The 27,118-nt window shown below is 48.3% G+C and overlaps 1 protein-coding gene across 2 annotated transcripts; it reads left to right on the forward strand.

Moving 5' to 3' along the window:
* On the forward strand, window positions 1-26,005 carry Dnajc16 (DnaJ heat shock protein family (Hsp40) member C16). Of its 2 annotated transcripts, XM_048350287.1 has the most exons (15): window positions 12-98; window positions 1,799-1,983; window positions 6,881-6,947; window positions 7,952-8,288; window positions 10,339-10,523; window positions 11,317-11,421; window positions 12,209-12,367; window positions 17,216-17,346; window positions 18,501-18,684; window positions 19,880-20,062; window positions 20,187-20,263; window positions 21,832-21,912; window positions 22,377-22,475; window positions 23,190-23,360; window positions 24,029-26,005. In XM_048350287.1, exons 2-15 carry the CDS (start codon window positions 1,817-1,819, stop codon window positions 24,423-24,425), a joined length of 2,343 nt encoding a protein of 780 aa, XP_048206244.1. In that variant the 5' UTR covers window positions 12-98; window positions 1,799-1,816; the 3' UTR covers window positions 24,426-26,005. The 2 variants fall into 2 exon arrangements, with proteins under 2 accessions (XP_048206245.1, XP_048206244.1); XM_048350288.1 differs by lacking the exon at window positions 1,799-1,983 and having other exon boundaries at window positions 1-98.
* Window positions 26,006-27,118: the final 1,113 nt, after the last annotated feature.

Below are 27,118 nucleotides of genomic sequence, written 5' to 3' on the forward strand. Positions count from 1 at the left end.
CCCGGGCGGGCGAGCGCTGGTGTGGACGGGAAGCTGCCGGCCCGGCGGACTAACTGGAGCACGGACGTCGCAGCCGCTTGGGCCGGTGCCCTTTCCCGGTAACTCCTTCCCGGCGTGACGCGGGGAGCCGCGGACGTGGCGGGGCCGGGAGCTCCCGTCAGTGTCTTCTCGTTCCCGGTGCCCACTGGGCCCGGGTGTAGGGAGGACCGGGAAGCGACAGGGCCCGGCCCCGGGTTCTCGGGGCGGCGGGGAAGGGGGTCGCCTCCCGGAAGGCTGCGACCTCCGGTGGGCGCTCGAGGAGGGGCTCAGACCCAGAACGGGTCCCCGGGAGCCCCTGCCTGGTCCTGGGGCCCCGGCCCCGGCCCCGGCCCCCAGGGCGGGCAGCCTACCTGTTACAGGGCAAGTGTCACCCCCGGCCCCGGCCCCCAGGGCGGGCAGCCTACCTGTTCCGGGGCAAGTGTCACCCCCGGCCCCCAGGGCGGGCATCCTACCTGTTAGGGGACAAGTGTCACTCCCGGCCCTGGCCCCCAGGGCGAGCAGCCTACCTGTTACAGGGCAAGTGTCACTCCTGGCCCCAGCCCAGGCCCCGGGCCCCCAGGGCGGGCAGCCTACCTGTTACGGGGCCGGCCCAGGTCCTTCGGACTGGAGAGGGCTGACCCAAGTGAACATACTTGCCAGGTAGAAATAACAATCCCACTGCTTGGTGGCTGTTGATTCCATGCTTGGTGAACCTTTGACATTCATTCATCCCGGTGACAGTCCTGCGGTTTTCGAATGAGAACCCTTAGGCCCAGTGAAATTAACTTGCCCAGAGTCTTGGAGAAGTGGAGGACCCATCCCAACTTTAGTCTGATTCCAAAGCCCCCGCACTAAGACCCGGTAGCCACATCACCTTCACGGTTTTTTCAGGTCAGATCCGCTTGCTTTAAGGAAGAAATCGGTTAGGATTTTATTGGTTATGCAGTTCTGAATGAACATCAATCATCCGTTGAGTCAATTTTGTGAGGACTCCCAGGCAAGCCTTAGTCTTACACATGTCAAAACCCGTCATTTCTAAGATGTCATGTTATTACACTTTTGAACCTGAACATTTATGACAAGTCAAGATAAATGTGACCCACAGGAGGGAGGGGATGTGTAATATAAAAAGATCATGACCCTGGATTGTAAATGTCTATGATATCTCATTGCTAGCCAAAATTATTTCCAACACCTTCAATGAATTCAATCCCTATGCTCACCAGAAACAGAGCTTAAAGCATTTTTTTGTCATTAATTTTCCTTCACCTGAAAAGCTAATTTTTTCCTCTTATTTTTTTTCTCACTGGAGTTTCTCCTTTATTATATGACTCTGTTGCTATTAGAGTAAAAGAAAAGCTGGTCATTTTCATGTTAGAATGGAACAGAACAGAATTGGGGCATCCTAAGTCTTAGCAGCCAAGTACTTTAAGAATGCTTTATTTTAACTTTATTGTCAGGAAAGATGAAATCTCTTATTTGAGACACAGTCACCCTGATTATCCTGTTTATGTTTTCATACATACACTTATTATTTCTCCACCTCATTCATTTTTCAGTCATTTTGAAAGCTTTTCTAACTCAAAGCTTCTGGAGAGTCATTATTCTTATTGCTAATCTTTTCCTCTGTAATTGGTCTTGTAATACTTCAAAGTGGTAGCAAGATTGTTGGTGTTAAAGGTAATGAGTTTTCATCTGTCTATCTTAACCTGTTCCCCTGCAAAGCAGGGGATTGTTGGAGATTCTGCACTGAAACTTACTACTTCTTCAATCATTGCAGCTCTGGGAAGGAAGAGAGATGGAAGTGAGGAAGTTGAGCATTTCCTGGCAGTTCTTGATAGTTCTGGTTCTGATCCTGCAAATTCTGTCTGCGCTGGATTTTGACCCATACAGAGTCCTAGGGGTCAGCCGAACAGCCAGTCAGGCTGACATTAAAAAGGCTTACAAGAAGCTCGCCCGGGAATGGTAGGTGAAACAGAACCAAAGTTTAATGTAAGCTAAGCAGTGTCAGCAGGGCGATGAAGAATAATTAGGATTGGCTTTTCTCTGTCTCTGTTCTGTGTTCCATGTGTATCTGTCTCTCTCCCTAGATAAGTATATATCTGTCTACAGTATTTAGTGTGAAACTAAGGAAAGGGGCTGGGGATATAGCCTAGTGGCAAGAGTACCTGCCTCGGATACACGAGGCCCTAGGTTCGATTCCCCAGCACCACATATACAGAAAACGGCCAGAAGCGGCGCTGTGGCTCAAGTGGCGGAGTGCTAGCCTTGAGCGGGAAGAAGCCAGGGACAGTGCTCAGGCCCTGAGTCCAAGGCCCAGGACTGGCCAAAAAAAAAAAAAAAAAGGAAACTAAGGAAAGGAGCAGCTTTATTATTATTTTTTTTAAAGAACATAGTATTCAACAAGGGTAAGCTACTCTTTACTCTTTTGAGTAAGAAGACTAAGGAGCCTACTATCCGATTCTATTCTCTAAAAATGTTTATGCCTTAAGCAAGTTTAGAGTAGCACTTTGTAATCTTCAATTTAAAAAGGATGTTTAGGAACTGAGTACATTACTTTAAAACAAATCTTAGGGATATATCCTGGTTTAACCAGTAGTTACCAAGATGGTAATTAGTGGGGTATCAATAAATCTAAAGCTTATTTTGGTCAATCATCATTGGGTTTCTCCCACCAAAGAGACAGGAATGTTGGATGATAGAGCTGGAAGGGGAACCACAGGAGGAAGGGGGTCTGGGAGAAGAAGACACGGTGACTTCTAACTGGCTGAACCAATCAAAAGGAATGCGCAGATTTGCATTGATAGGCTCCAAAGTAGGCCACTGACTACATGCTCGTGTCCAGGTTCTATGTATTTCAACTCACTGAGCCTTATAATTATCCTATGAAGGAGGATGTTGTTGAACCTGTCTTACAGATGAGGAAAACTGAGGCTCAGAGTTGGTAAATCTATAAGACCCCTGGGTTCCATAGTCTGTTCTTGTACACCAACACCGACTCTTGGTGCCATTTTAGATCTTTTGCTCATTGAGCCACAGTGGCTCCTGCCTGTAATCGTAGCTACTCAGGAGGCTGAGATTGGAGAGAATCAATCGAGGTTTGAAGCAGCCCAGACAGGAGTGTCATGACACTCTTATCTCTAATTAACCACCAAGAAGCTGGAAGTGGAGCTGTGGCTCAAGTGGTAGACTGCTAGCTTTGGGAGAAAAATCTAAGGGACAGCACCTAAGCTCTGTGTTCAAGCTCCAGTACTAGTATCAAAAAAGAAAAAAGAGGGCTTGGAATGTGGCTTAGTGGTAGAGTGCTTGCCTAGCATGCATGAAGTCCTGGGTTTGATTCTTCTGTACCACATACACAGAAAAAGTCAGAAGTAGCACTGTGGCTCCAGTGGTAGAGTGCTAGCTAGCCTTAAAGAAGCTCAGAGACAGTGCCCAGGCCCTAAGTTCAAGCCCCAGGACTGGCAAAAAAAGGGCCGGGGGGGAGAAGAAAAGAAAGATAAAATGCAGTACAGTGCATTCAATAAATATTTTAGGTCATATTAGGAATCTAGAATTATTGGACACTAGAAAAAGACAGTCTCTAATTTTGTTTTGTTTTGTTTTTGTTGCCAGTCCTGGGGCGTGGACTCAGGGCCTGAGCACTGTCCCTGGCTTCTTTTTGCTCAAAGCTAGCACGCTACCTCTTGAGCCACAGCGCCACTTCTGGCTTTTTTCTATATATGTGATGCTGAGGAATCGAACCCAGGGCTTCATGTATGCAAGGCAAGCATTCTACCACTAGGCCATATTCCCAGCCCTCAGTCTCTAATTTTGCACAGCCTCTTTCCAGAGACTCTGTATACCGAATTTGCTTTCAGTAACATTTCAAACTCTTATCCCTTTATGTAAGCAAAATATACCAATCTACAGTTAATTCATAAAGTAGCAGTATTCTTTTGTACAGTATACAGTACCTTAAGGATGCATAGCTTTTTTTACCTGTCTATCTTGAGGAGGAGCTGAAAGGTGTGTTATAATACCAAGTAAATAAATCGTATGATTCTTTTCCTTCGTTAGATTCTTTCTAGGAGTATATCATCGCCATAGAAGTAGAGAGTGTTATCTAGTGAAATGTGTGGCTTTATGTGTACATTTCCACCATACCATTACTTGCTGCTGTTTCTATTGTGGCTATGTTTTCGTTTGGAGTAGTTCAGTGTTACATCATAATGGTCTCATTCATACTGAAGAGAACAGTGTTTCTCAGCTTGATATTTCAGAAGGAACTGTTGCAGGGAAACTGGTGAACTGTTAGATTGTAATTTACTCAGTGTTTCGCTAAATGTTGCTCAGTTTTCTCAGGAATTTCCCCTTGCTTGGTGAAATTGCTTTTTTTTTTCTTTCTCTCTTTCAAGAAAACTATGTTTCCCACCCAATAATTAAATTTGTTTTATTTTTCATAGATACTTTGTGTCTGTCATCTAGGCTAGCCAAGTAACAACCCCTTCTACCCCAAGAAAAATAAATTGGGCTCAGTGCTGATGGTTCACACCTGTAATCCTAGCTACTCAGGAGGCTGAGATCTGAGGATCAGGGTTCAAAGCCAGTCCAAGCAGGAAAGTCCATGAGACTCTTATCTCCAATTTACTACCAGAAAACTGGAAGTGGTGCTGTGGCTCAAGTGCTAGAGCGCTAGCCTTGAGCAGAAGAGCTCAGGGACAGCGCCTTAGCCCAGAGTTTAAGCCCCACGACCAACAACAACAACAATAAAAATAGTAAATTGATCAAACATGGTTCAGCCAGAGGTGCAGGAAATTAATTTGTTCCCTTCTTGCTGTATTACTTTCTCCTTTTATTTTTGTTTCTTCAGAAGTCTCCAGCCGCCATGCCACTTGCCATGCACAAGAGTTCAGAGTGTCTTCACTTTGTAAGGGAATGTTTGCTTATTGTAGTTGCTAAAAGAATTTCATATTCACTGAAATTCTAGCATTGGAGGGCAGAACTTCCCCTTTTGTACGTGTGCTCCGCTTCATATTCAGGGACCCACGCCCTGTGAGACTGTTTCCTTAGTGCTAGGTGCCCAGCTGCCAGCAGGACTCTCCTAAAACACCCTTCCTACCCTTCTTCACCTAGAAAGTTCTTTATGTTAAATCTTCATTTGCAAGATTGTATAATTTTCTCCACTTGGCCGCTAGCCTAAGTTTGAATAGGGAAACCTTTTTTTTTTGGTTATTCAGAACATTCTTTGGACCCACCATCTCATTTCCTTCCATCATACTGTTTTTATTGTTTGTAGCTGAGATGTTCCCACAGCAAGGATTTAATCTTGGAGGGCAGAATGAAGTCAGAGATGAGATTATTGAATGAATTCATTAAAGTCTAAGGTGTGGGGTTTTTTTTTTTTTTATTCTAACGCACTTGGCATGTTTGTAGTAGTTTGTTTACTTCCCTGTGAATTGTTTTATCTTTCCAGAACCTTTGCTATAGGACATTTAGAAGAGGTTAGCAGAATTCGTTACATAGAGAATAAATGTGAGGCCAAGTATGGTGGCACATGTCTGTAATCTCAGCGATCAGGAGGCTGATGCAAGCGAATCTTGAGTTCCTGGCTGGTCCGGGCTATAAGCGTGTGTGCGCCAGTACTGGGACTTGAACTTAGGGTCTGGCACTCTCCTTTCACTTTTTCTACTCAAGGCCGGTGCTCTATCTTTGAGCCAGAGTTCTGCTTCAGGCTTTTTTCTGGCTAATTGGTGCTAGAATCTCTTTGTCTACCTGGCTGGCTTTGTACCTCAATCCTCAGATCTCAGCCTCCGGAGCAACTAGGATTACAGGCATGAACTACAAGTACCAAGCTTGTCATACAGTCTTTGAATGAAGTGAATATTGAAAATTCAATGTATGCAAAGTATGGATGTAGAGCCTTACGGTCTGGCACGGAAGCAAGCCGAGTGCCTGCTGTCCAGGGCTCTGAACTGTCCTTCCCCCAAAGAAAATTGGTATAAACACAAAAAAATTTACAGAATAATACATGAACTCAAGATGGAGGAGGTTAGTTATCGATGACAGCAAGTGCCTAGTGTTCTAAGATGAGCAGAAAGAACTTTGTGTGAACTAAAGGCACAGCTTAAACATGGGGCTTGAAATCATTGTGTGTGGCTACAAGGCGGTCCCAGGCAGAAATGACAAAGACTATGAAGCATTCTAGCTTGAATGTCATCAGCAAGATACTCTGTGCCTCCTACGAGCCATCTCTGTGCCCATTGCCAGAAGCAACACCGTAAGCCCAGCACCAGTGGCTCGCACCTGTAATTCTGGCTCTTCAGAAGGCTGAGATGTGAGGATCACGGTGTGAAGCCAGCTTAGGCAGGAAAATCTGTGAGACTCTTTATCTCCAATTAACCACCAAAAAGCCGGAAGCGGTGTTCAAATGATAAGAGTGCCACACTCGAGTAGAAAAAGCTAACTTCAAGCCCTAGTAGTGGCACCAAAAGAAAAGAAAACAATGCCCGCCCCAAACCACTAACACGGGAGGGAACAGCCGCCTCCTACCTCTTACAGTCAGGTGTGTGGAGCAGTAGTTTAGCTTGAGCTGCGCAGCTGGATTCACACATCTGCACGTGTCTTCCTTAAGACACTGCCGTGTTCTCTGCTGCTGTGGAAACATGCCCCGCTCCAGAGCTATGGCCTCCAGAGGAGATGGCCTGCTACAGCATTTGCTGTCCAGGCAACCTTTGCAGCCCCCAACTGCTTCTACCGTTTATTTTAGGAAACTCCTAAGAAAGCAGCCCCCTCATTGCCCCGATGCTGGTGAATGTGTGTGAGGATGTTACATGACCCGGGACACATCGAGTCCATTCTCACTGGCTGCCCATCTGTGTTTCAGGCATCCTGATAAAAACAAAGATCCTGGAGCCGAAGACAAGTTCATTCAGATCAGCAAGGCTTACGAGGTATTGTGTCAAACTTTGTGATACCACCGTGAACTCCTTGGGTGATTAGCTCTAGAATGTTCTCTTTGGAAGAGCAAATTCCCGGGGCTCTGACCCAGTTTCCACATGACAGTGAACAGAACATATTTGGCCCCATCTAGTTGAAACAAGGATGTAAAGACTTCAGCTCTTGGAAAATCTGGCCTCTTTTAAAGGCTCTAATTAGAATTGTGAAATCACCCAGCATATGTCTCTCTTACCTTTTTTAGGTAAAGATTTAAAGAATCACACATCAGCCAGGCACCCAGTGGCTCACCCCTATATCTTAATTATTCAGGAGGTCTCAGAATCACAGTTCAAAGCCAGCCTGGACAGGAAAGTCTGTGAGAGTCTTACCTCCAACTAACCACTAAACAGTGGAACTGTGGCACAAGTGGTAGGATGATAGCCTTGAGCACAAATGCTCAGAGACAACACCTAGGCCCTGAGTTCAAGCCCCTGACCAGCACCAATATACATACACACATACATGCATACATATATATGTACATATATATACACCCATATGTGCATATATGTACATATACACAATTGTGTCATACTCTGTACATTTAATCTTTCTGTATCATTCAAACTGCTTACAGAAAAGCCCTGGGAGAGGGGCTGGGGATATGGCCTAGTGGCAAGAGTGCCTGCCTCATATACATGAGGCCCTGGGTTTGATTCCCCAGCACCACATATACAGAAAATGGCCAGAAGTGGCGCTGTGGCTCAAGTGGCAGAGTGCTAGCCTTGAGCAAAAAGAAGCCAGGGACAGTGCTCAGGCCCTGAGTCCAAGCCCCAGGACTGGCCAAAAAAAAAAAAAAAAAGAAAAGCCCTGGGAGGCCGAGGATGTAGCTTGGTGGTAGAGCACTTGCTTAGCATGCACAGGGCCCTGGGTTCGATCCCCAGCACCACAGAACAAAAGTCTTTGGGTGACTCTCTTGGTTTACTTGGGATTCCTTACCTTTCTTCCTTCCTGCTAGATTCTTTCCAATGAGGAAAAGAGAACCAACTACGATCGTTACGGGGACGCTGGAGAGAGCCAGGGCTACCAGAAGCAGCAGCAGCACGAGTATCGCTTCCGCCATTTCCATGAAAACTTTTACTTCGATGAATCGTTTTTTCACTTCCCTTTCAATTCGGAGCGACGGGACTCCATTGATGAGAAGTATTTATTGCACTTTTCCCACTATGTGAATGAAGTAGTGCCGGACAGCTTCCGGAAGCCCTACCTCATTAAGATCACCTCCGACTGGTGCTTCAGCTGCATCCACATCGAGCCTGTCTGGAAAGAAGTCGTTCAGGAACTGGAAGGGCTGGGTGAGATCATTTTATTTCATCTGGAGGCGTTACTAGGAGAAGATAACTTTTATCGCTCTTTTCTAAGAGGGGAACTATATACAATCCATTTCAATTTTGAGTTTCTGATATGAAGCTTTATCTATACAGTATCTAGACGTCAAGCATCTAGCTGGAGGCCTAATACATACACAAACTTGAGAATTATTAGTTGAGTAGCTCACACCTGTAATTGGTTAAATAGGAGGATCGTGGTTTGAGGCCATGCCACACAAGAAAGTCCATGGGACTCAAGATCAATGGAAGAAGCTGGAGTTGGTTCATCTAGCTATGTCAGGGATAAATAGGCTGGCCTGGGCAGGAAGGAAGACCCTGTCTCAAAACTGACTTAAAATAGGGGTGTGGCTCAGTGATAGAGTCCTTCCCTAGTAAACATGAAACCCAGTTGCCACATCAAAAGGCTTTGTGGCTTGAACCTGTAAGTTTTGGAGGCTGGAAGTCCAAGACCAGAGTGTCAATAGCTTTGGTCCTTTTGGGGCCTCTTCCTGCTTTGCAGAGGCCAACCTCTCACTGTTGAGTCACATGACCATCACTTTATACAGGTGTCTGAAATCCTGTATTCTTGCCTCTCATTAGAACACCAGTCATATTGATTCAAGTCTACCTTATGAGCCAGTTTAATTTCATTTCTTCTTTAAAGGCTTTTAGTTTAGGATGTCATAATAAAATAGGAGTCTAAGCCCGGCGCCATGGCTCATGCCTGTAATCCTAGCTACTCCAGAGGCTGAGATCCAAGGATTGTGGTTCAAAGCCAGCCTCAGCAGAAAAGTATGAGACTCCTATCTGTAGTTAACCAGCAAGAAAGCTGGAATCGTGTCTTAAGTGATTGGTAAGAGCTCCTAGAGCAAAAATGCTAAGGAACAGCACCCAGTCCCTGAATTCAAGCCTTAGTACAGGGACAAAAAAAAAAAATAGAATTGGTATTCTCTACTATCTCTTATTATTAAAGTAATTTCCTAAAAGGAGACATGTTCTCAAGGGTAAGAGGACTGTGCCTTTCTTCTCTACTGTTGGTAAGCCCTAGTCTGGTTGTTTTGTTTTGGGTTGCTCACCACTGCTGAGGTGTTGGGCTCTTGGGTTCTTCACAGATTTTTATTTCTTTAGGAATGCAATCTACTCGTTTCATTTAAATTATTTCCTAGCCAGGCGCTGATGGCTCATGCATGTAATCCTAACTACTCAGAAGGCTGATATCTGAGGATTGCAGTTCAAAGCCAGCCAGGGCAGGAAAGTTCACCAGACTCTTTTTTATTATTTTTTTTGCCAGTCCTGGAGTTTGACCTCAAGGCCTGAGCACTGTCCCTGGCTTCTTTTGTTCAAGGCTAGCACTCTGCCACTTGAGCCACAGTGCCACTTCTGGCTTCTTCTGTTTATGAGGTACTGAGGAATCGAACCCAGGGCTTCATGTATGCAAGGCAAGCGCTCTCCCACTAAGCCACATCCCCAGCCCCTCACCAGACTCTTATCTCCAGTTAACCACTTGAAAGCCAGAAGTGGCGCTGTGGCTCAAGTGGTAGAGCACTAGCCTTGAGCGGAATTGCTCAGGGACAGCGCCCAGGCCCAGAGTTTAAGCCCCACAACCGACCAAAAGAAAAGAAAATTCTTCCTGATCCCCAACTTAGACATCACAAGTTGAAGGAAAGGTTTGTAATATTGCTAGGCTGAAAGCCAGGGGCAGTAACACATGACTATAATGCCAGCACTCAGGAGGCTGAGATAGGAGGATCATGACTTTGAAGCTAGTCTGGGCTACATTGTTAGTTCTTGTCTCCGCAAAAAAGAAAAAACCACACACACACACACACAAAAACAAACACAAAATTTCATCAGACTTGCTTTGCAGAGATGCGATCAGTGCAGACCCAGCAAGGAATGGATGTGGGCAGCCTTAGCACTCTATTCCCTCCTGTGGGGTTGGCTTCAAATTCACCCTGAAAAATTACTCAGTGGCATTTCTTCCGCCTGCCCTGGGGTGCCAAGCAGCTTCAGGTAGCTCTCCTGTACTTCGCAGGTGTGGGAATTGGTGTCGTCCACGCAGGCTACGAGAGGCGCCTGGCCCATCACCTGGGCGCCCACAGCACGCCCTCCATCCTGGGGATTATCAACGGGAAAGTCTCCTTCTTCCACAACGCAGTTGTCCGGGATAACCTCCGCCAGTTTGTAGAGAGCCTTCTTCCGGGGAACTTGGTGGAGAAAGTAAGTGCCTAGGAGGGAGAATGCAGGCCACTGACTCCCCAGAATTGGATCGGTGACCTCTCACACCTGACTTCCATTGTGAGCAGGCACAATATAGATGAATGAATTAATTACTCGCACTGCATCATTTAACCCAAGCGGGTGAAGTGGAGGTAGAAAGAATTCATTGCTGTAAATTGCCATCTGGCAAATTTCTCCATCACAGGACTCTAAGCCAAAAACAGCAGTGACTAGAGTCACTATAGTGACTATAATGGCTCACACCTATAATCCTAGCTATTCAGTAGGCTGACATCTAAGGATCATGGTTCAAAGCCAGCCTGGGCAGGAAAGTCTGTGAGACTCTTACCACTAATTTACCACCAGAAAACCAAAAGTGGAGCCATAGCTTAAAGTGGTAGAGTACTAGCCTTGAGCAAAAAAGAGCTGAGGGATAGCACCCAGGCCCTGAGCTCAAGCCCTATTGTCCACAAAAACAAACAAAAACTAAACAGTGACTTTCCCAAACAACAAATTAGGTCTGGCCAGACATTGGTAGTTCACGCTTGTAAACCTAACTACTCAGGCGGCTGAGATCTGAGTTCAAAGCCAGCTCACACAGTAAAGTCGGTGAGACTTTTATTGCCAATTGACCACCAAAAAGCCAGGAGTGGTGATTTGGCTCAAGTAGTAGAGCCTTGAGCAAAAAGTCTAGGAACAGAACCTAGGCCCTGAGTTCAAGCCCCAGTACTAACAAAGGAAAAATAAAAAAGACAGTTAAATACTGAGATTGACATTTTATTTCCAATTTAAGGTTACAAGCAAAAATTATGTCAGATTCCTCACTGGCTGGCAGCAAGAAAACAAACCTCATGTCCTTCTGTTCGACCAGGGACCCACGATACCGCTGCTCTATAAGGTATTTCACATGCTGGGAGAAGGGTCTGGGTTTTTTGGTGGAAAGTTGCAACATCTTTTTTATAAACACAAGCTGAGCATCCCTAGTATAAAAACCTCAGATCTGAAGCTCTTTGAGTGTTAACATGGTACCATAAGTAGAAAAGGGCACAGCTGACCAACCTCCTGTCACAGTCAGAATGCAGGCACACTGAAAATACTGTATAAAATTCCCTCGGGCCATGCACATGGGGTGTGTATGTGAGGCAAATGAATTTTGTGTCTGGACATGGTTTCATCCCCAAGACATGAACCAGCTACCTTAATGCCTTCAGCCCACACGGTGCCAGCGAATCCTCAGCAATACCTAGTGACAGGGTCTTAGACCAAGACAGGTACACATGCGCACGTATACAGTGTACAATGGCTCTCCCGCACTGCCATGTGGTGAGTACATGTCTGCCCCCACACCTGCCCTCTCGGCGGCGCCCTACCCCACCAATCCAGCACACCTCATCACACTGTGACGTGGGTAGGAAGGGACTGTCCAGCCTTGGTGTCCTGGACACCCCATGCCTCACACTCAAGTTCAGTAAATGATCATTTTGCTTTCTCTCTAAAGAAAGAATGATTGTGTTTACCTCTGTGGCTATAAACTGTTTGTGGCAAAGCCTCAGAACTCCTGGATGGGTAGGAAGGTACTGGTGGGTCTTCACCCCAGCACAGATGTGAGTGGATCCTCACTTACCTTGTCAATGAGGTACCACGCTATCAACTTCACTTTCTGCCTCTCCATCTTGCCCTCACAGTTGACTGCTTTTGCACACAAGGATTACTTGTCCTTCGGATATGTGTATGTCGGCTTTCGAGGGGCCGAGGAGATGGCAAGGCAGTACAATGTCAATGTCCAGGTCCCCACCATGCTCATCTTCAAGGAGCACATCAACAAGCCAGCTGACATGATCCAGGTACGTGGGCATCACCGCCTTCTGAGATCCCCTTCACACTGTACCTCCGGCCTTCATGTCATTCAGCAGTCAAATGAGCAAAGCAGCCAAGTGCCAGCGACTCACACCTGAGACTCACTCCTAGCTACTTAGGAGACTTGAGTTTGGAAGGATTGTAATTAGAGGTCATTCCAGGCATATCCAAAACCCCTTTTTAACCAATAGCTGGGTGCTATACATGTCTGTCATCCCAGCTGCATCGGAGGCTGAGATCAGTGGAAAGGAGTTCCAGGCCAAGCTAGGCAGCTATAAGTCCTCGACTCGATCTCAGTAGAAGAAGCTGGGTGTGGTACTGTGCACCTGCCAATCCCACCTAGGACAGGAAGCCTAAAATAGCTGGATCATAGTCCAGGCATTTTTATTTTTATTTATTTATTTTTTTTTTTGGCCAGTCCTGGGGCTTGGACTCAGGGCCTGAGCACTGTCCCTGGCTTCTCAGGCATTTTTAGTGTTGTATATGAAACCATATTTTTCCCATTAGCCCTCTGGTTTTTTGTTTTTGTTTTTTGCCAGTCCTGGGGCTTGGACTCAGGGCCTGAGCACTGTCCCTGGCTTCTTTTTTGCTCAAGGCTAGCACTCTGCCACTTGAGCCACAGCGCCACTTCTGGCCATTTTCTGTATATGTGGTGCTGGGGAATCGAACCAGGGCCTCATGTATATGAGGCAGGCACTCTTGCCACTAGGCCATATCCCCAGCCCCTAGCCCTCTGTTTGTTTTTGTTATTGGTCATGGGGCTTGAACTCAGGTGCTGTCCCTGAGCTTTTGTGCTCAAAGTTAATTCTCTACCATTTTGAGCCACAGCTCCACTTCCAATTTTCTGGTGAATTTGAGCAGCACCGAAGTGTCATTATGCCCAAAAGTTCCCTTTTCCTTTACCCTCCTTCCCAACCCTGCCATAGTTAGCATCATAGTTCACACAGTGAGCATGCTGTGTCCCTGTCTTGTGTCTGGCTTCTCTCATGAAAACTTAAGTTTTCATGATTCATATTTGTGATTATGGGGAGCTTAGTATATTTGTCCATTTTTTTTTTTCTTGCCTGGGGCTTGGGGCTTGAACTCAGGGCCTGAGCACTGCCCCTGTCTTCTTTTTGCTCAAGGCTAGCACTCTATCACTGGAGCCACAGCGCCACTTCCAGCTTTTTGGGTTCTTTATTGAAGATAAGAATCTGAGGACTTACTACCTAGGGCCAAACCATAATTCTCAATCTCAACCTCCTGAGTAGCTAGGATTTATAGGCATGAGCCACCAGCACCCAGTTATAGTATATTTTTTGTGAATATAGGTTCCTTTACTACATGCACTTATATCAGTATTCCTCTTTATTATTGGTTCTTTTTTGTCTCTCATTAAGTTCTCCTTCTGCATCAAGATCAGGAAGATATTGTTAGACAAATTCTAAAAGCTAAGGAAATAAAAGGGAGGCATGACCCAGTTAGTAGAGCATTAGCCATTGAGCCAAGGTGTAAGGAGCTGAGTTTGAGTTCTGATCTTGGACCACAAAAATTTCAAAAGCTTTATAGCCATGGCTTTTATACTTAGGGATTTTTTGTTTTGTTTTCTTTGCTTGTTTGGGTTCTTGGTGGTGGTGGTCCTTGACATTGAAGGGCCTCACTTTTGCTAGTCAGGCACTCTACCACTTGAGCCACACCTGCAGCCCTTTTTTGCATTGGTTATATTCAAGGTAGAGTCTCACTTGATGACCAGGTCAGTCTGGCCTATGATCTTCTTTTTTCCCCCTGTGTTTCTGGGGATGATTTTTAGTCATCTGGAAATAGTTTTGATATCTAATAGAAAAAAATCTTTTCAGTGTGATCTGGCTTTTGGACAAGATCTTAAAAAAAAGAAAAAAAAAAGTCCCTGGGCCATTCTGGGTTTTTTGTAATTTTTTGTGTATATTTTAAAATTTGACAGGCTACATCAAATCAAAGCAAAAAAATTACTTGGGTTTATGAGGTTTATATTAATTCATGTACTTAGTTACTTAGACATCTGCATAGAAATTAAGGCCTTCCAACCTGTGAACATGATATACCTGCTCCATTTGTTTAGGTCATCTCAATAGGTATTAACAGTTTCTCTGTAAAAATTAGCCAAGTGCTATGACTCTGTAATCCTAGCTACTCAGGTGGCTGAGATCTGAGGATTGCCATTTGAAGCCAGCCTGAACAGGTGACTCTTATTGCCAGCTCTAACCACCAAAAAGCCGGAAGTAGAGCTGTGCCTCAAGTGGTAGAACACTAACTTTAAGGACAGCACCCAGGCTGTGTGAGTTCAAGCTGCCATGGGGCCAGTACAAAAAAAAGAAAGAAAAACCACATATTTCTGCCTAGCAAGCACAAAGCCCTGAGCTCAAACCCCAGTACTTGCATATGATATGATTAAATTATATTTTATCAGCTTATTTCTGGATGCCTCATCTTTTCATACTGCTAAAAAGAACATCTCTTGGGGCTGGGAGTGTGCCTTACTGGTAGAGTGCTTGTCTAGCGTGCATGAAGCCTTGGGTTTGATTCCTCAGCACCACATAAACAGGAAAAGCCAGAAGTGGCACTGTGGCTCAAGTGGTAGAGTGCTAGCCTTGAGAAAAAAAAAAAAAATAGGCCAGGGACAGTGCTCAGGCCCTGAGTTCAAGCCCTAGGACTGGCAAAAAAAAAAAAAAAAAAAAAGCCTATCTTGTGCCAGGAGCTGGTGACTCACGCCTGTAATCCTAGCTACTCAGGAGGCTGAGATCTGAGGATCACAGTTCAAAGCCAGCCCAGGGTCTGTGAGACTCTTATCTCCAATTAACCACCAGAGAACTGCAAGTGGCTCCATAGCTCAAGTGGTAGAGCGCTAGCCTTGAACTGAAGAGCTCAGGGACAGTGCTCAGGCCCAGAGTTCAAGCCCCATGACTGACCAAAAAAAAAAACCAACCAAAAGCGCATCTTTGAATTTACATTTTCTTTATGGAAGAGCTAAAAATAAATAAATAAAATTACATTTTCTAAATTTGCTGGTAAAGTAATGCTATTGATTTTTTTTTTTTTTTGCCAGTCCTGGGTTTGAATTCAAGGCCTGGGCACTGTCCCTGAGCTTTTGCTCAAGGCTAGTGCTCTACCACTTGAGCCACAGCGCCGCTTCTGGCTTTTTCTGTTTATATGTACTGAGGAACCGAACCCAGGGCTTCGTGCATGCTAAGCAAGCCCTCTACCACTAAGACACATTCCCAGCCCTGCAATTGATTTTTAAATATTGACTTTAAATATTGACACATTAAACTTTGACTTCACACCCCAGCTACGTGAGAAGTGGAGATCAGGATGGTTGAAGTTCAGGGCCAGCTCAGGCAAACCGTTCACGAGACTCTACCTCCACCAGTAATAGAGCATGGCAGTCCACCTGTGTCACTCCAGCTACCCGGGAACTATACCTGTGAGGATACAGTCAGGCCAGCCAGCCTGCGCAAAAGCTGAGTCTTAAGGAAAGATTTTGTGATTACTTCTATCATTACAGAACTGTCACAAGTTTCTCCTTTTTTTTTTTTCAGATTTATATACATTTTTAGAACTTGCTCCTATCTAATTTTTCAAATTGAAGTAACTTTTTGCTTCCAAGTTCCACAACAGATGTGGGGCATTCCTTTTGATACTAGTTTCTTGTATCTTTTCTTTTGGCTTTGTCAAACAACCAAATTTGGATTCATGATTCTTCTTTTTACCTTTATATTTTTGGAGGTTGTTGTTGTTTTAGCTCTTGACATAAATGCTTAGTTAACTCTTGACATAAATGCTTAGTTCATTGATTTCATTTTTACTATGTTAATTTTACTACTTTTTTTTTCTGGTCATGGGGCTTGACCTTTGGGCCTGGGCATTGTCCCTGAGCTCCTTTTGCTTCAGACTAGCATCCTTTTTTTTTGTATGTTTTGCCAGTGCTGGAGCTTGGAACTCAGGGCTTGAGCACTGTCCCTGGCTTCTTTTTACTCAAGGCCAGCACTCTACCACTTGAACCACAGTGCCCCTTCTGGCTTTTTCTATATATGTGGTGCTGAGGAATCGAACCCAGGGCTTCATGTATACAAGGCAAGCACTTTACCACTGGGCCATATTCCCAACCCCCAAGGCTAGCATTCTTAACACATGAGCCATAGCACCACTTCTGGCTTTTTCTATGATTAATTGTGGATAAGAGTCTCACAGACTTTCCTGACCAGGCTGGCTTTGAACCACCATCCTCAGACTTCAGTCTCCTGAGTAGCTAGGATGGCAGGTACGAACCACCAGTACCCAACTTTACTAATTTTTAATTGTGTTTTTTGGAGGGACAAAGTCTGATTATGTTGCCCAGTCTGGCAATGAATTCCTGGCCTCTAGCTGCCCTCCAACCTCAGCCCCCAAATAACTGGGACTACAACTTCATGCAGCTCAATATTATTTTAGGATTACCCCCCCCCCAAGTACTACTACCTCTGTATCCCAAAGATTTGATAAACAGCATTTATATATCTAGTAAGTACTCAGGGTTTGGATAAATGAATAAATCAAAAACCTGTAGAGGCTGGGAATATGGCCTAGTGGCAAGAGTGCTTGCCTCATATACGTGAAGCCCAGAGTTCGATTCCCCAGCACCACATATATAGAAAACGGCCAGAAGTGGCGCTGTGGCTCAAGTGGCAGAGTGGTATAGCCTTGAGCAAAAAGAAGCCAGGGACAGTGCTCAGGTCCTGAGTTCAAGCCCCAGGACTGGTGAAAAAAAAATGCATTCCCATGTTCTGTTCTTGCATGTCAGAGGGACAAGAGCTTCTTGATTTTTCTTGGTTTCCCTCCAGGCCCGTGGGCTGAAGAAACAGGTCATTGATGACTTCATCACCCAGAACAAGTACCTGTTGGCGGCCCGTCTCACCAGCCAGAAGCTCTTCCACGAACTCTGCCCCGTAAAGCGCTCTCACCGACAGAGGAAGTAAGAACGCTGGGCTTGGCCCAGCTCCCCGGCCCAGCGCGGGCCTGCCCCTACAGGACAGTTCAGCCTCACCCTGGAATCCAGTTGATTCCTCAGCCACTGAGTAAGGGCTGACTGGGAGGTGGGGGGTAGATAGGTTCAAACGGTGAATGATTAAGCCTGGGGTTTGAGAGGCCATCAAGATGCACATTTTAGTAGAGGCTTTGGAGTCAAGACTTTTGTGAGTGAAGCCGAATCCCTTTAGTGAAGACTGGAGTGACGGCTTCCCCCTACTACAGCATTTCCCTCATGCTGAGCCTCTGCGAGTCTTGCAGAGGAGACAGGAAAGGGAGATCCCTGAGGAAATGATAAATAACAATGGGGAATTGGAAAGGCCAGGGTACACATACTCAATAAAGCATGCATGTAAAGTATTATTACATAGTCTCTAAGAACTCCGGAAATACAGGGAAACATTTATTGTGCCTTCAGTGGCTTTCAGGTTAGGGCTGTATCATCTGCAAAAGGCATCTGGCAGCTGCCAGTGGCACACAACTGTAATCTCTGGAGAGCTGAGTTCAAGGCCAGTCTATTGCTCTCGTGGCTCATTTAATTAACATCTCGGCTCAACATTGCCCTGACCAACCTGTCTGCCAAAATATCATTTCCACCCCATTCTGGCCTCTCTCTGGCCCTTCGTCCTCTTCTTTTTGTCATGGTACTGTGGTTAGCTATTAGGAGATAGCTATTTATTTATTTAGCATCTGGCTTCTTCTCTAGACAGAGTTTCACAAGGGCAGGAATGTGATCGATATAGTAAGTGTGTAGAGTAAGTGTTGGCATATAGTAAGTACTTGGTAAGTGTTTGGTTGGATGGATGGATGGATTGATGGATGGATGACTAAGCTTCCAGTATGCAAAGGAAGCATACCTTCAGTAACGCAAAGTCCCTTAAGAGAAAGTCGCAAAGGCCAAGCTGGAGTTGGGTTTGGGGGAACACCGGGAGTCTACAGAAGGAGCTGGTCTCCTCTCCGCCTGCTAGAGACGGTCACATTCACTGAGCCGTGTCTTCAGTCTGTAAGATGCAGTGCGTCTCCCCTCTCCCCCTCACTGGCCTTCTGCGTCCTGGGCCTGACCTGAGATGAGCTGTAGCGTGCTTTCTCTTCCCTGTGCAGATACTGTGTGGTCTTGCTGACTGCGGAGGCCACCAAGATGAGCAAAGCCTTTGAGGCCTTCCTGTCTTTCGCCTTGGCAAACACACAAGACATAGTGAGATTCGTGCACGTGTACAGCAGCCGGCAGCAGGAGTTTGCCAGCACCCTGCTCCCCAACAGCGAGGTGTTTCAGGGGAAGTCAGCGGTGAGCCCCCATTCTCCTGACCCCACACTCTTTTCAAGGTCCTGGCCCTTGGTTGTGTTTAATCTGGAAAGCCCCCGAGGACAGCAGTCTTTCACATCCACAGATGGCCTGGGTTTTCCACAGAGAGGGCTGGTATTGGGGCTTGAACTTAGGACCTTATGCTCTCTCTTCGTTTTTAGCTCAAGGCTGGCCTTGTACCACTTGAGCCATACCTCCCTTCCAGCTTTTTGCTGGTTAGTTCAAGATGAAAGTCTCTCAGATTTGTCTGCCTGGGCCAGTTTTGAACCACAGTCCCTGAGTTCTCAGCCTCATGATGAGCTAGCATTATAGGCCTGAGCCACCAGCCCCTGGCAGACCTCTCTCCAGACTCTCCCTGCGGCAGGAAGCCCCCCCCTCCCCCCCCCCGCCTCTTCCGTGCCATCCTAACGGATCTCCCTCGGTCCCTGCTTTGTCATTGCTCCTTTAGGGTCATGAGTCGTCTCTTGGGTCGGGGATGTGGTCAGTGTAGAGCAAGGCCCTGGGCTCCATCACCAGCACCACAAACACAACTCTCCATGTCTGTCATCACTTTTGTAGTCATGGAAAATCTCTACAAAACAAAGGTTTCCTTTCTTGAAAAATCAACATTAAGTTAGAGGTTACAGAACAAAGTCTACTGAGTGAGGGGGGGAAGGAGGGAGGGGACCTTAAAAACTGAAAGTTACCCTAAAAGTAATTGCTTTCTCTTGACCGTAGGAATTCATTCCCACCCTGAGCAACATAAGGAGACCCCATCTAAGAAAACAATAGTATTAATTTCTTCTGTCAGAATTTTTTCGCCCAGTGCTGGGGGTGTGGCTCAAGTGTAAAGCACCTGCCTAGTAAGCACAAGGCCCTGAGCTCAAACCTCAGTACTGCCCCCCCAAAAAAAGAAAAAAATTTCAATTATGCAAGTGTTTTAGTCTCTGTAACATTTGTGTTTGAGCATGTTGCTGATTTCTAAACAGCTGTAGCACACTTTTGAGACTTCTCTTTTGGTTTTCATTTGGCGCTTTGAAGGGCCTTTATTTTTATGAAACGGAGTCTATCTATGCAGCCCAGGCTGGCCTTGAACCTGTGCTCCTCCCAGCTGCCAGTCGCTAGGATTACAGGCCTGTATGTGGCAGCACACCGAGCTGCTTTTGAGATTTGTGATGGTTTTCCTCCCTTCTCCCAGGTGTCCATCTTAGAAAGGCGCAACACAGCTGGAAGGGTGGTGTATAAAACCCTGGAAGACCCCTGGACCGGGAGTGAGAGTGACCGATTTGTCCTTTTGGGTTACCTTGACCAGCTGCGGAAAGATCCAGCCCTTCTGTCCTCGGAGGCTGTGCTTCCGGAGCTGACGGATGAGCTTGCCCCTGTGAGCATCCTGGCCGGGGGTGCGGAGGGGCGGCGGCAGCCCGGCTGGCTGACGGCTCTGTGTCAGGGCAGAGGCCGCTCTCCCGGATTCGGTCCTGACTGACCCTCTCGCGTCCTCTCCCCAGATGTTCCTCCTGCGGTGGCTCTACTCTGCCTCTGACTACCTCGCAGACATCTGGGATAGCGTGTTTCACAACAACTGGTAGGAAAACCCCTAGCAAAGGGTTCTTTATGGGTTCCTTCCAGCCTTGTGGACGGCAGTGGGAAACGATGGTACATTTCCAGCCGCTGTACTCCTTCAGTCGCTTAATTGCACTTTTTCTTTTTGGCAGTGGAGAGTCGGAAGTCAGGGCCTAGCACATGTGGTAGGCAAGTGTCGGCTACTTGGAACATACCTCTAGTCCTTTTTGCTTTGGATTATTTTTCAGTCTCATGCTTTTTACCTTTCTTCCTCTGTCCCTTAGCTTTTTCTCTAAAGGGTACCAGGCTACTGCTTGAGCCACAGTTCCACTTCTGGGTTTCTGGTGGTTAATTGGAGTTAAGAACCTCATAGGAGGCAGGGAACGTGGCTTAGTGGTAGAGCACTTGCTAGCATGCATGAAGCCCTGGGTTCGATTCCTCAGTACCACATATATAGAAAACAACAGAAATGGTACTGTGACTCAAGTGGCAGAGTGCTAACCTTGAGCAAAAAGAAGCCAGGGACAGTGCTCAGGCCCTGAGTCCAAGGTCCAGGACTGGCAAAAAAAAAAAAAAGAAAAAAAAGAAGAATCTCAGGAGATTCATCAATCAAAGCCAGCCCAGACAGGAAAGTCCATGAGATTCTTATCTCCAAGTAACCACCAAAAAAAAAAAAAAAAACAGAAGTGGCACTGTGGCTCAAGTGGTAGAGTGCTAGCCTGAGCAAAAAGAAGCTCTGCAACATCCCAGGTCCAAGGTTCAAGCCCTAGGACAGGAAGGAAGGAGGGAGGGAGAAAGGAAGGAAGGAAGAAAGGAAGGAAGGAAGGAAGGAAGGAAGGAGGAAGGAAGGAAGGAAGGAAGGAAGGGAGGGAGGGAGGGAGGGGCTAAGCATCAGTGGTTCGTGTTTGTAATCCTAGCTACTCGAGTAGGAGGCTGAGGTCTGAGGATCCTGGTTTGACGCCAGGTCAGGCAGGAAAGTCTGTGAGACTGTTATTTCCAATTAACCAGCAAAAAGCCAGAAGTGAAACTGTGGTTCAAGTGGTAGAGTACTAGCCTTGAGTGAAAAAGCCAAATGAGAATTCCAGGCCCAGAGTTCAAGCCCTAGTACTGGCATAAAATAAAATGAATAAGATAAAACAATTATGCAGGAAATATTGAAAGCTGGGTTTTCACCCCCCTGTGCCCTGCTCCACTGCTCTGAGCCATTTCTGGGTTATACTGGCCAGAAAAGGGCCAGAGGAATGGCTGAAGTGGAAGCACGCTTGCCTGGCAAGTGGGGGGCCCTGAGTTCAATCCCCCATGCGGCCCAAAGTAAACAAATCACTAACACTGAAGCCACCCCCAGCCCTTGAGTCGGCGCCGCCCGGCAGGAAGTGCTTCCTTCCAGGAGTAGTGACCTCCCTGTGACCCGTCTCACCAATAATGCCGGCGTGCAAAACCAGACTTCCGGGGTCAGGACTGTCGTTGGGACCCTAAGGGAACACGGGGCCTCCCCTTTGCCCCCCCAAAGCAGCCTGTTTGGGGGGCAGTGTTGATGGGCGCGCAGGCTTCTCGCCCCCGCGGCACTCACGGCTGTGCGCTTGGTTCCAGGCGGGAGATGATGCCCCTGCTGTCGCTCATCTTCTCCGCCCTCTTCATCCTCTTCGGCACCGTCATCGTGCAGGCTTTCAGGTGGGTGCCGGGGGTGGGGTGGGGGGGGACGGGGGGCTCCAACCTCCACAGTCATTCATCTTTTCCTTCCCCGCTCCCCCCCATGGCTTGGACTTGGGGCCTTGCACTCTCACTTGGCTTTCTTACTCATAGCTGGTACTCTACTACTTGTGCAATGCCTCAGCCCAGCTTTTTGCTCATTAGAGAGAATTGTTTGGACGTTTCTACCCAGGCTGGCTTCAAACTACAGTTATCAGACCTCAGCCTCCCGAGTGCTGCGTCACTCACACCAGCTCCACACTTGAAGCCCTGGGTTCGATTCCTCAGCACCACATACACAGAAAAAGCCGGAAGTGGCGCTGTGGCTCAAGTGGTAGAGTGCTAGCCTTGAGCAAAAGGAAGCCAGGGACAGTGCTCAGGCCCTGAGTCCAAGCCCCAGGACTGGCAAAAAAGAAAAAATAAATATTCCTTTTTACCTTCCTCAGTGACTCAAGCGAGGAGCAGGAGTCCCAGCCCCCCGAAAAAGAGGAAGTCCCTGAGAAGACCGGGAAGACGGAGCCGAGCTTCACCAAAGACATCAGCAGGTTTTCCTGGCACACAGCACCCTCCGCTGCCCGCAGCCCCTGCCGCGACGCCCAGCACATGCGGCCCGACAGCAGGGCCTGTGGGCAGCGGAGAAGACTGCCTCCCCCTGTGTGTGAGAGCTAGACACAGGTGGAGCACCCCTCATCTGAAAATCCACAATCTGGAATGATGCACCATGCAAAGCTTGTAGCCACAAGTAAAAAGGGCCAGTGTGCCAACGTGTGGCCACAAATAGAAAGTTCTGGACCTGGACCTCATGGGACAGGTTGTAAAAAGGCCCAGGACTGCGTCTCTTACATCTATGACGTGTTTCTTGATCTCGGATTGACTAGTGAAGGCAGGAAGGGGAAAGCCCAGGAGGGAGGCGGTGGGCGAGCCAGAAGCAGGAGTCCTAACCCATGACTGCGGATGGCTCTTGCCGCAGAGCACTCCGCCCCGGCGAGGGACTGAATGCCTAGACAAAGAATCGGGCCTCCATGTTGTCCTAAAGCAGCCTCTCCACCACGGGAAGCCATGTCAGAAAGGCTGCTGCAAGTCAGGGTCCCCCATTGAATCCTGCACCCCAACCTGCCAGCACAGTAGAGACAGTGTCAAGTAGAGTTCCCAGTCTGATCAGCACACAGCGTCTTTAAAATGGAGGTGTTGCTTCTCCCCCCCTCCCCTGCCCTCCTCTCCCATTGGGGTCATCCTAACCTCCCCATGTTTCTCCACAGCAAGATTCCGAAGAAAGGCTTTGTGGAGGTCACGGAGCTCACGGACGTGACCTACACCAGCAACCTGGTGCGCCTGAGGCCCGGCCACATGAATGTGGTCCTCATCCTGTCCGGCTCCACCAAGAACAGCCTGCTGCAGAAATTTGCTTTCGAGGTCTACTCTTTCACCGGGTAGGCCCGCGCGTGTGTGCCAGTGTGTGAGAACGCTGAGGGGGGAAGAGGAGGGCTGCTAGACCCTGCCCCCCCCCCGCCCCCGGCCAGCAGCTCCTTCTGTGGAGCAAGATGATGGCTGGGGTCCCCCCCCCCCGTCTCCACTCCTGAGCCATCGTGGGGGACTTTCAGTGTGTGTCTGGGGCTGGACCTCGATGCCTGGGTGCTGCCCCTTAGCTCTTCAGCTCAAGGCTGGTGCTCTGCCTCTTGAGCCACGGTAGTTAATTGGAGATGAGAGGCTCATGGACTTGCCTGGCCTGGCTTTGAACCATGGTCCTCATAGAACACCCTCCTGAGGAGGTAAGATTACGGGTGTGAGCCACCGTGCCTGGCTCCTGGGGAAGACTTCTTTTCCCCATTGATGTTCATGTTTTGTTGGTTCTGAACTGAAGATTGAACCCCATGACCCTGCCTGAGCCACTAGCCGGGCTGGGCTTTGCTACCCCTGTGCTCCTGAGTGTGACGGGATTCCAGCAGCATGGATGGGGCCCAGGAGAGGGATGACGGGGCTCGCGCGTGTGAGCATACGCATGCGCACACACACACACACAGCCTTTGGCTGTTTTCCTGCCGTTTCCCATCTCGCGATGGAGCGGCCTCAGGCCCTGACCCCTGGGTCCCCCCCGCAGGAGCAGCTGCCTGCACTTCTCCTTCCTGAGCCTGGACAAGCACCGGGAGTGGCTGGAGTACCTGCTGGAATTTGCTCAAGACGCAGCCCCCATCCCGAACCAGTACGATAAGCATTTCATGGAGCGGGACTACACGGGCTACGTGCTGGCTCTGAACGGCCACAAGAAGTACTTCTGCCTTTTCAAGCCCCCGAAAACAGTGGAAGAAGAGGAGGCCCTGGGGGCGAGCGGCGACCTGGACCCCTCCCTCCACCTGGGCGAGTCTCGGGGGAAGTCTTCCTACGCGGGGTCCAAGCCCATCAAAGGCAAGTTGAGCAAGCTGTCCTTGTGGATGGAGCGGCTGCTAGAAGGATCCTTACAGAGGTTTTACATCCCGTCGTGGCCGGAGCTAGACTGAGTCCATTTCCAAAGGAGATGCGAACTCTTGTGATTTTTAACATGCCCCAGGAAACAGGTATTTTCAGGACTCAAGCTATCTCACGGAACAGAGTAGACATTTAGGGTTACTCTCCAGAACAATGCCTAGATTCTTCCTCTGCCCCGCCCGCACCCAGGACAGGTTTGAATTCCCTAGACGCGAACACTCGCCTCTGGGTTCCCCTGTCCTCTGAATGCCACCGCACTATTTAAAGTAGACCGCTCGTTCCTTCCACCCTGCCCGCCCCGCCCCGTCCTGCCCCAGATGGCGGAGAAATCCAGGGCCTGACCCTGAGCAGGACCCGTCCTGCAGGTCAGGTGGGATCGTCAGCCTTCCCACCCCCCGCCCCCCTCAGGCCCCAGCCTGGCCCCCGCTGTACCCCTTCACGGCGCATGCTCCTACCAGGGAACGGCCCACCGCGGCCGCAGGGCCCCGCGTCCTCAAAGCGGCCCAGTTCCAAGCAATCACTCTCCCGTGGGATGGTTGTTCTGGGAGCGAGCAGCTGAGAAATGTATTTTGGGGGTATCCCCCACAACAGTTTGCCAGGCACGGTTTTGGAAGGAAAGGGGCGAGTGGGGGGCTCTGCGGATGAGCTCTCCCCCCACCACCCCCCCGGCAGAGGGAAGGGACTGTGAGGAGGCTCCCCTCGGCCCCGCTGGCCACCCGAGCCCCCGGGGACAGGGCCTGCCCCCCAGATGCACGCACTGTAAGACTGAGCCGCTGACCTGTACGTTTCAGATGCCTTTCTGCCTCCGTCGATCTTAGGGTATGGATATTTAGGAGCCATAACTTGTAATCTTGTTCTCTGGACGTAGATAAATAAGCTGCTATAAAGCCAGTAGATGTAAAACCGAAGACAAGTTCTTCCTGCCCGCCGGGAGCCGGGTGGGGGAGCCTCCCGGCCCCGGGCGTCTCTCTAGTAAAATGCCGGATGCATCTTTGTACCAAGGAACTTAAACTCTCTCGACAGTTGCATTTTGAACATTGTCATCCCCAAAGTGCTGTATCTTCAACTCATTTTGAGGTGTTTTTTGTTTTGTTTTGTTTTGACATACGAGCCAAGGCTCATTCTAGACCCCCATTCTGAACAGTGCTCCCTTTCCACTCGTGGTCCGTGTTTTGGTGTCTCGGCTTCACTGGCTCACCTCTCCCTAACGCCCCTGTCCCGTGTCAGCTCACACCCATCCTCCCCCTCTGTGCCCTGGGCCTCTGTGCCCTTGGCACCCTGGGCTCCAGCCGGTCACGCCAGCCCCCTTTAGAGGGCATGCTCTGTTCTTAGCGCCAGACCACCAGTGGAGTTTGGCCAACTTCACTAAGCGTGGTCTTGTTCTACCGCCCCAGCAAACGCCCTTTCACCGTGTGAAGGGCACAAATCAGGGATGGGACATTGATGAAGTTAGTATTCCTGTCATCGTAATTGCTTTCTCAACAAAGCCACTTGGATCCTAATCATTTAAACATCAAGCTACAGTGGTTAAGTGATAAATTATTTGAACCCAAGAATTCCTGTAGTTTTCATCAAGTCTATAGCTTTATTAAAAAAATAATAATTTAAAAAAACGATCCGTGGCAGGCTTCATTCTTCACGGGTCCTCTGAACGTGGATGCTGGCGGGTGCTGCGCATCAGAGCCCCTGGCTCGGGCAGACACGGCGAGGTCACTGGGCTCTCCACAGGCCGGCCTCGAAAACCATTTCCTGAAGGCTACAGACAGATTAGTGGCAGAGCACAGCCAGCCTTGAGTTCCAGTTCCAGCCCCTCAAAGAAAAAATAAGTAAGTTAGTTGAGATAGATACACTTCCTGGCTGTCCTTGAGTAGTTTCGCTTCAGTGGTAGGTTTGTATTTTAAAACTGTGGTACTAATGACTTACAGTTTCTGAAAACCAAAACTTGCCCAGATATTTTGTTTTCATTTGCATCAAAAAGAAGAAAGTTTGTAACCCCTTCTGTTTGCCCTGGAGAGGCGGGCGGTGATGGAAGGAACACTATTCCTCGCAAATGTGTCAAAACTCTGCACACCTATTTAGGGACTAATAGACAAGTGCCCCCAGGGGGCACTGGGGAGTCTAGCTGTCCTGGTTTGGGGGTCTCTGACAGGGTCTCGCGGGGCAGCACAGGCTGGCCTCACGCTCACCACCCCACCCCCACCCCGCCTCAGCCTCTCGAGGGCTAGACTTAGAGGCATGCCCTGCCGCCTCAGCCTTTCTTTTCTCCTAAATGTCGTTTACTTTTGTGTCAAATAGGAGCCAGTGCATGCTCAGCCAGTGCCAGCTTCCCTCCTCTCGACGTCTGAAACCCTACCCAGCTTTGGTTCTAACTCCTTCACGTTTGGTGACCCAAGGCAAGCCCGTGTCAAAGATCCTCTTGTTATCACACAGGTCTTGCTGCACGGTTTGTCCCACTGGGAGGCCCTGGGCCGTAAGCATCGTTTCAGTCAGCAGAGCACCCCTGCCTTCCAGAAGGCTCCCTGCGCTCTCTCCTCCCACCCTGGCTGCCTGGGAGGACGTGGGCATCGTCTTCACGATTGCTCTGGTCACCCGCTGCCTCTTCATCCTCAGGGCCTCTTGATTTAGCGCCTTCCTAAAGAATTTGCAGCTGTCCTCCATACATATTTTTTTCTCATCCACGTTTTTCTTACATAACAAGAAATAGGGAGCCAGGCACCAGTGGCTT

This window comes from Perognathus longimembris, chromosome 7, assembly GCF_023159225.1.
Source record: "Perognathus longimembris pacificus isolate PPM17 chromosome 7, ASM2315922v1, whole genome shotgun sequence".
Lineage (NCBI taxonomy): Eukaryota > Metazoa > Chordata > Mammalia > Rodentia > Heteromyidae > Perognathus > Perognathus longimembris.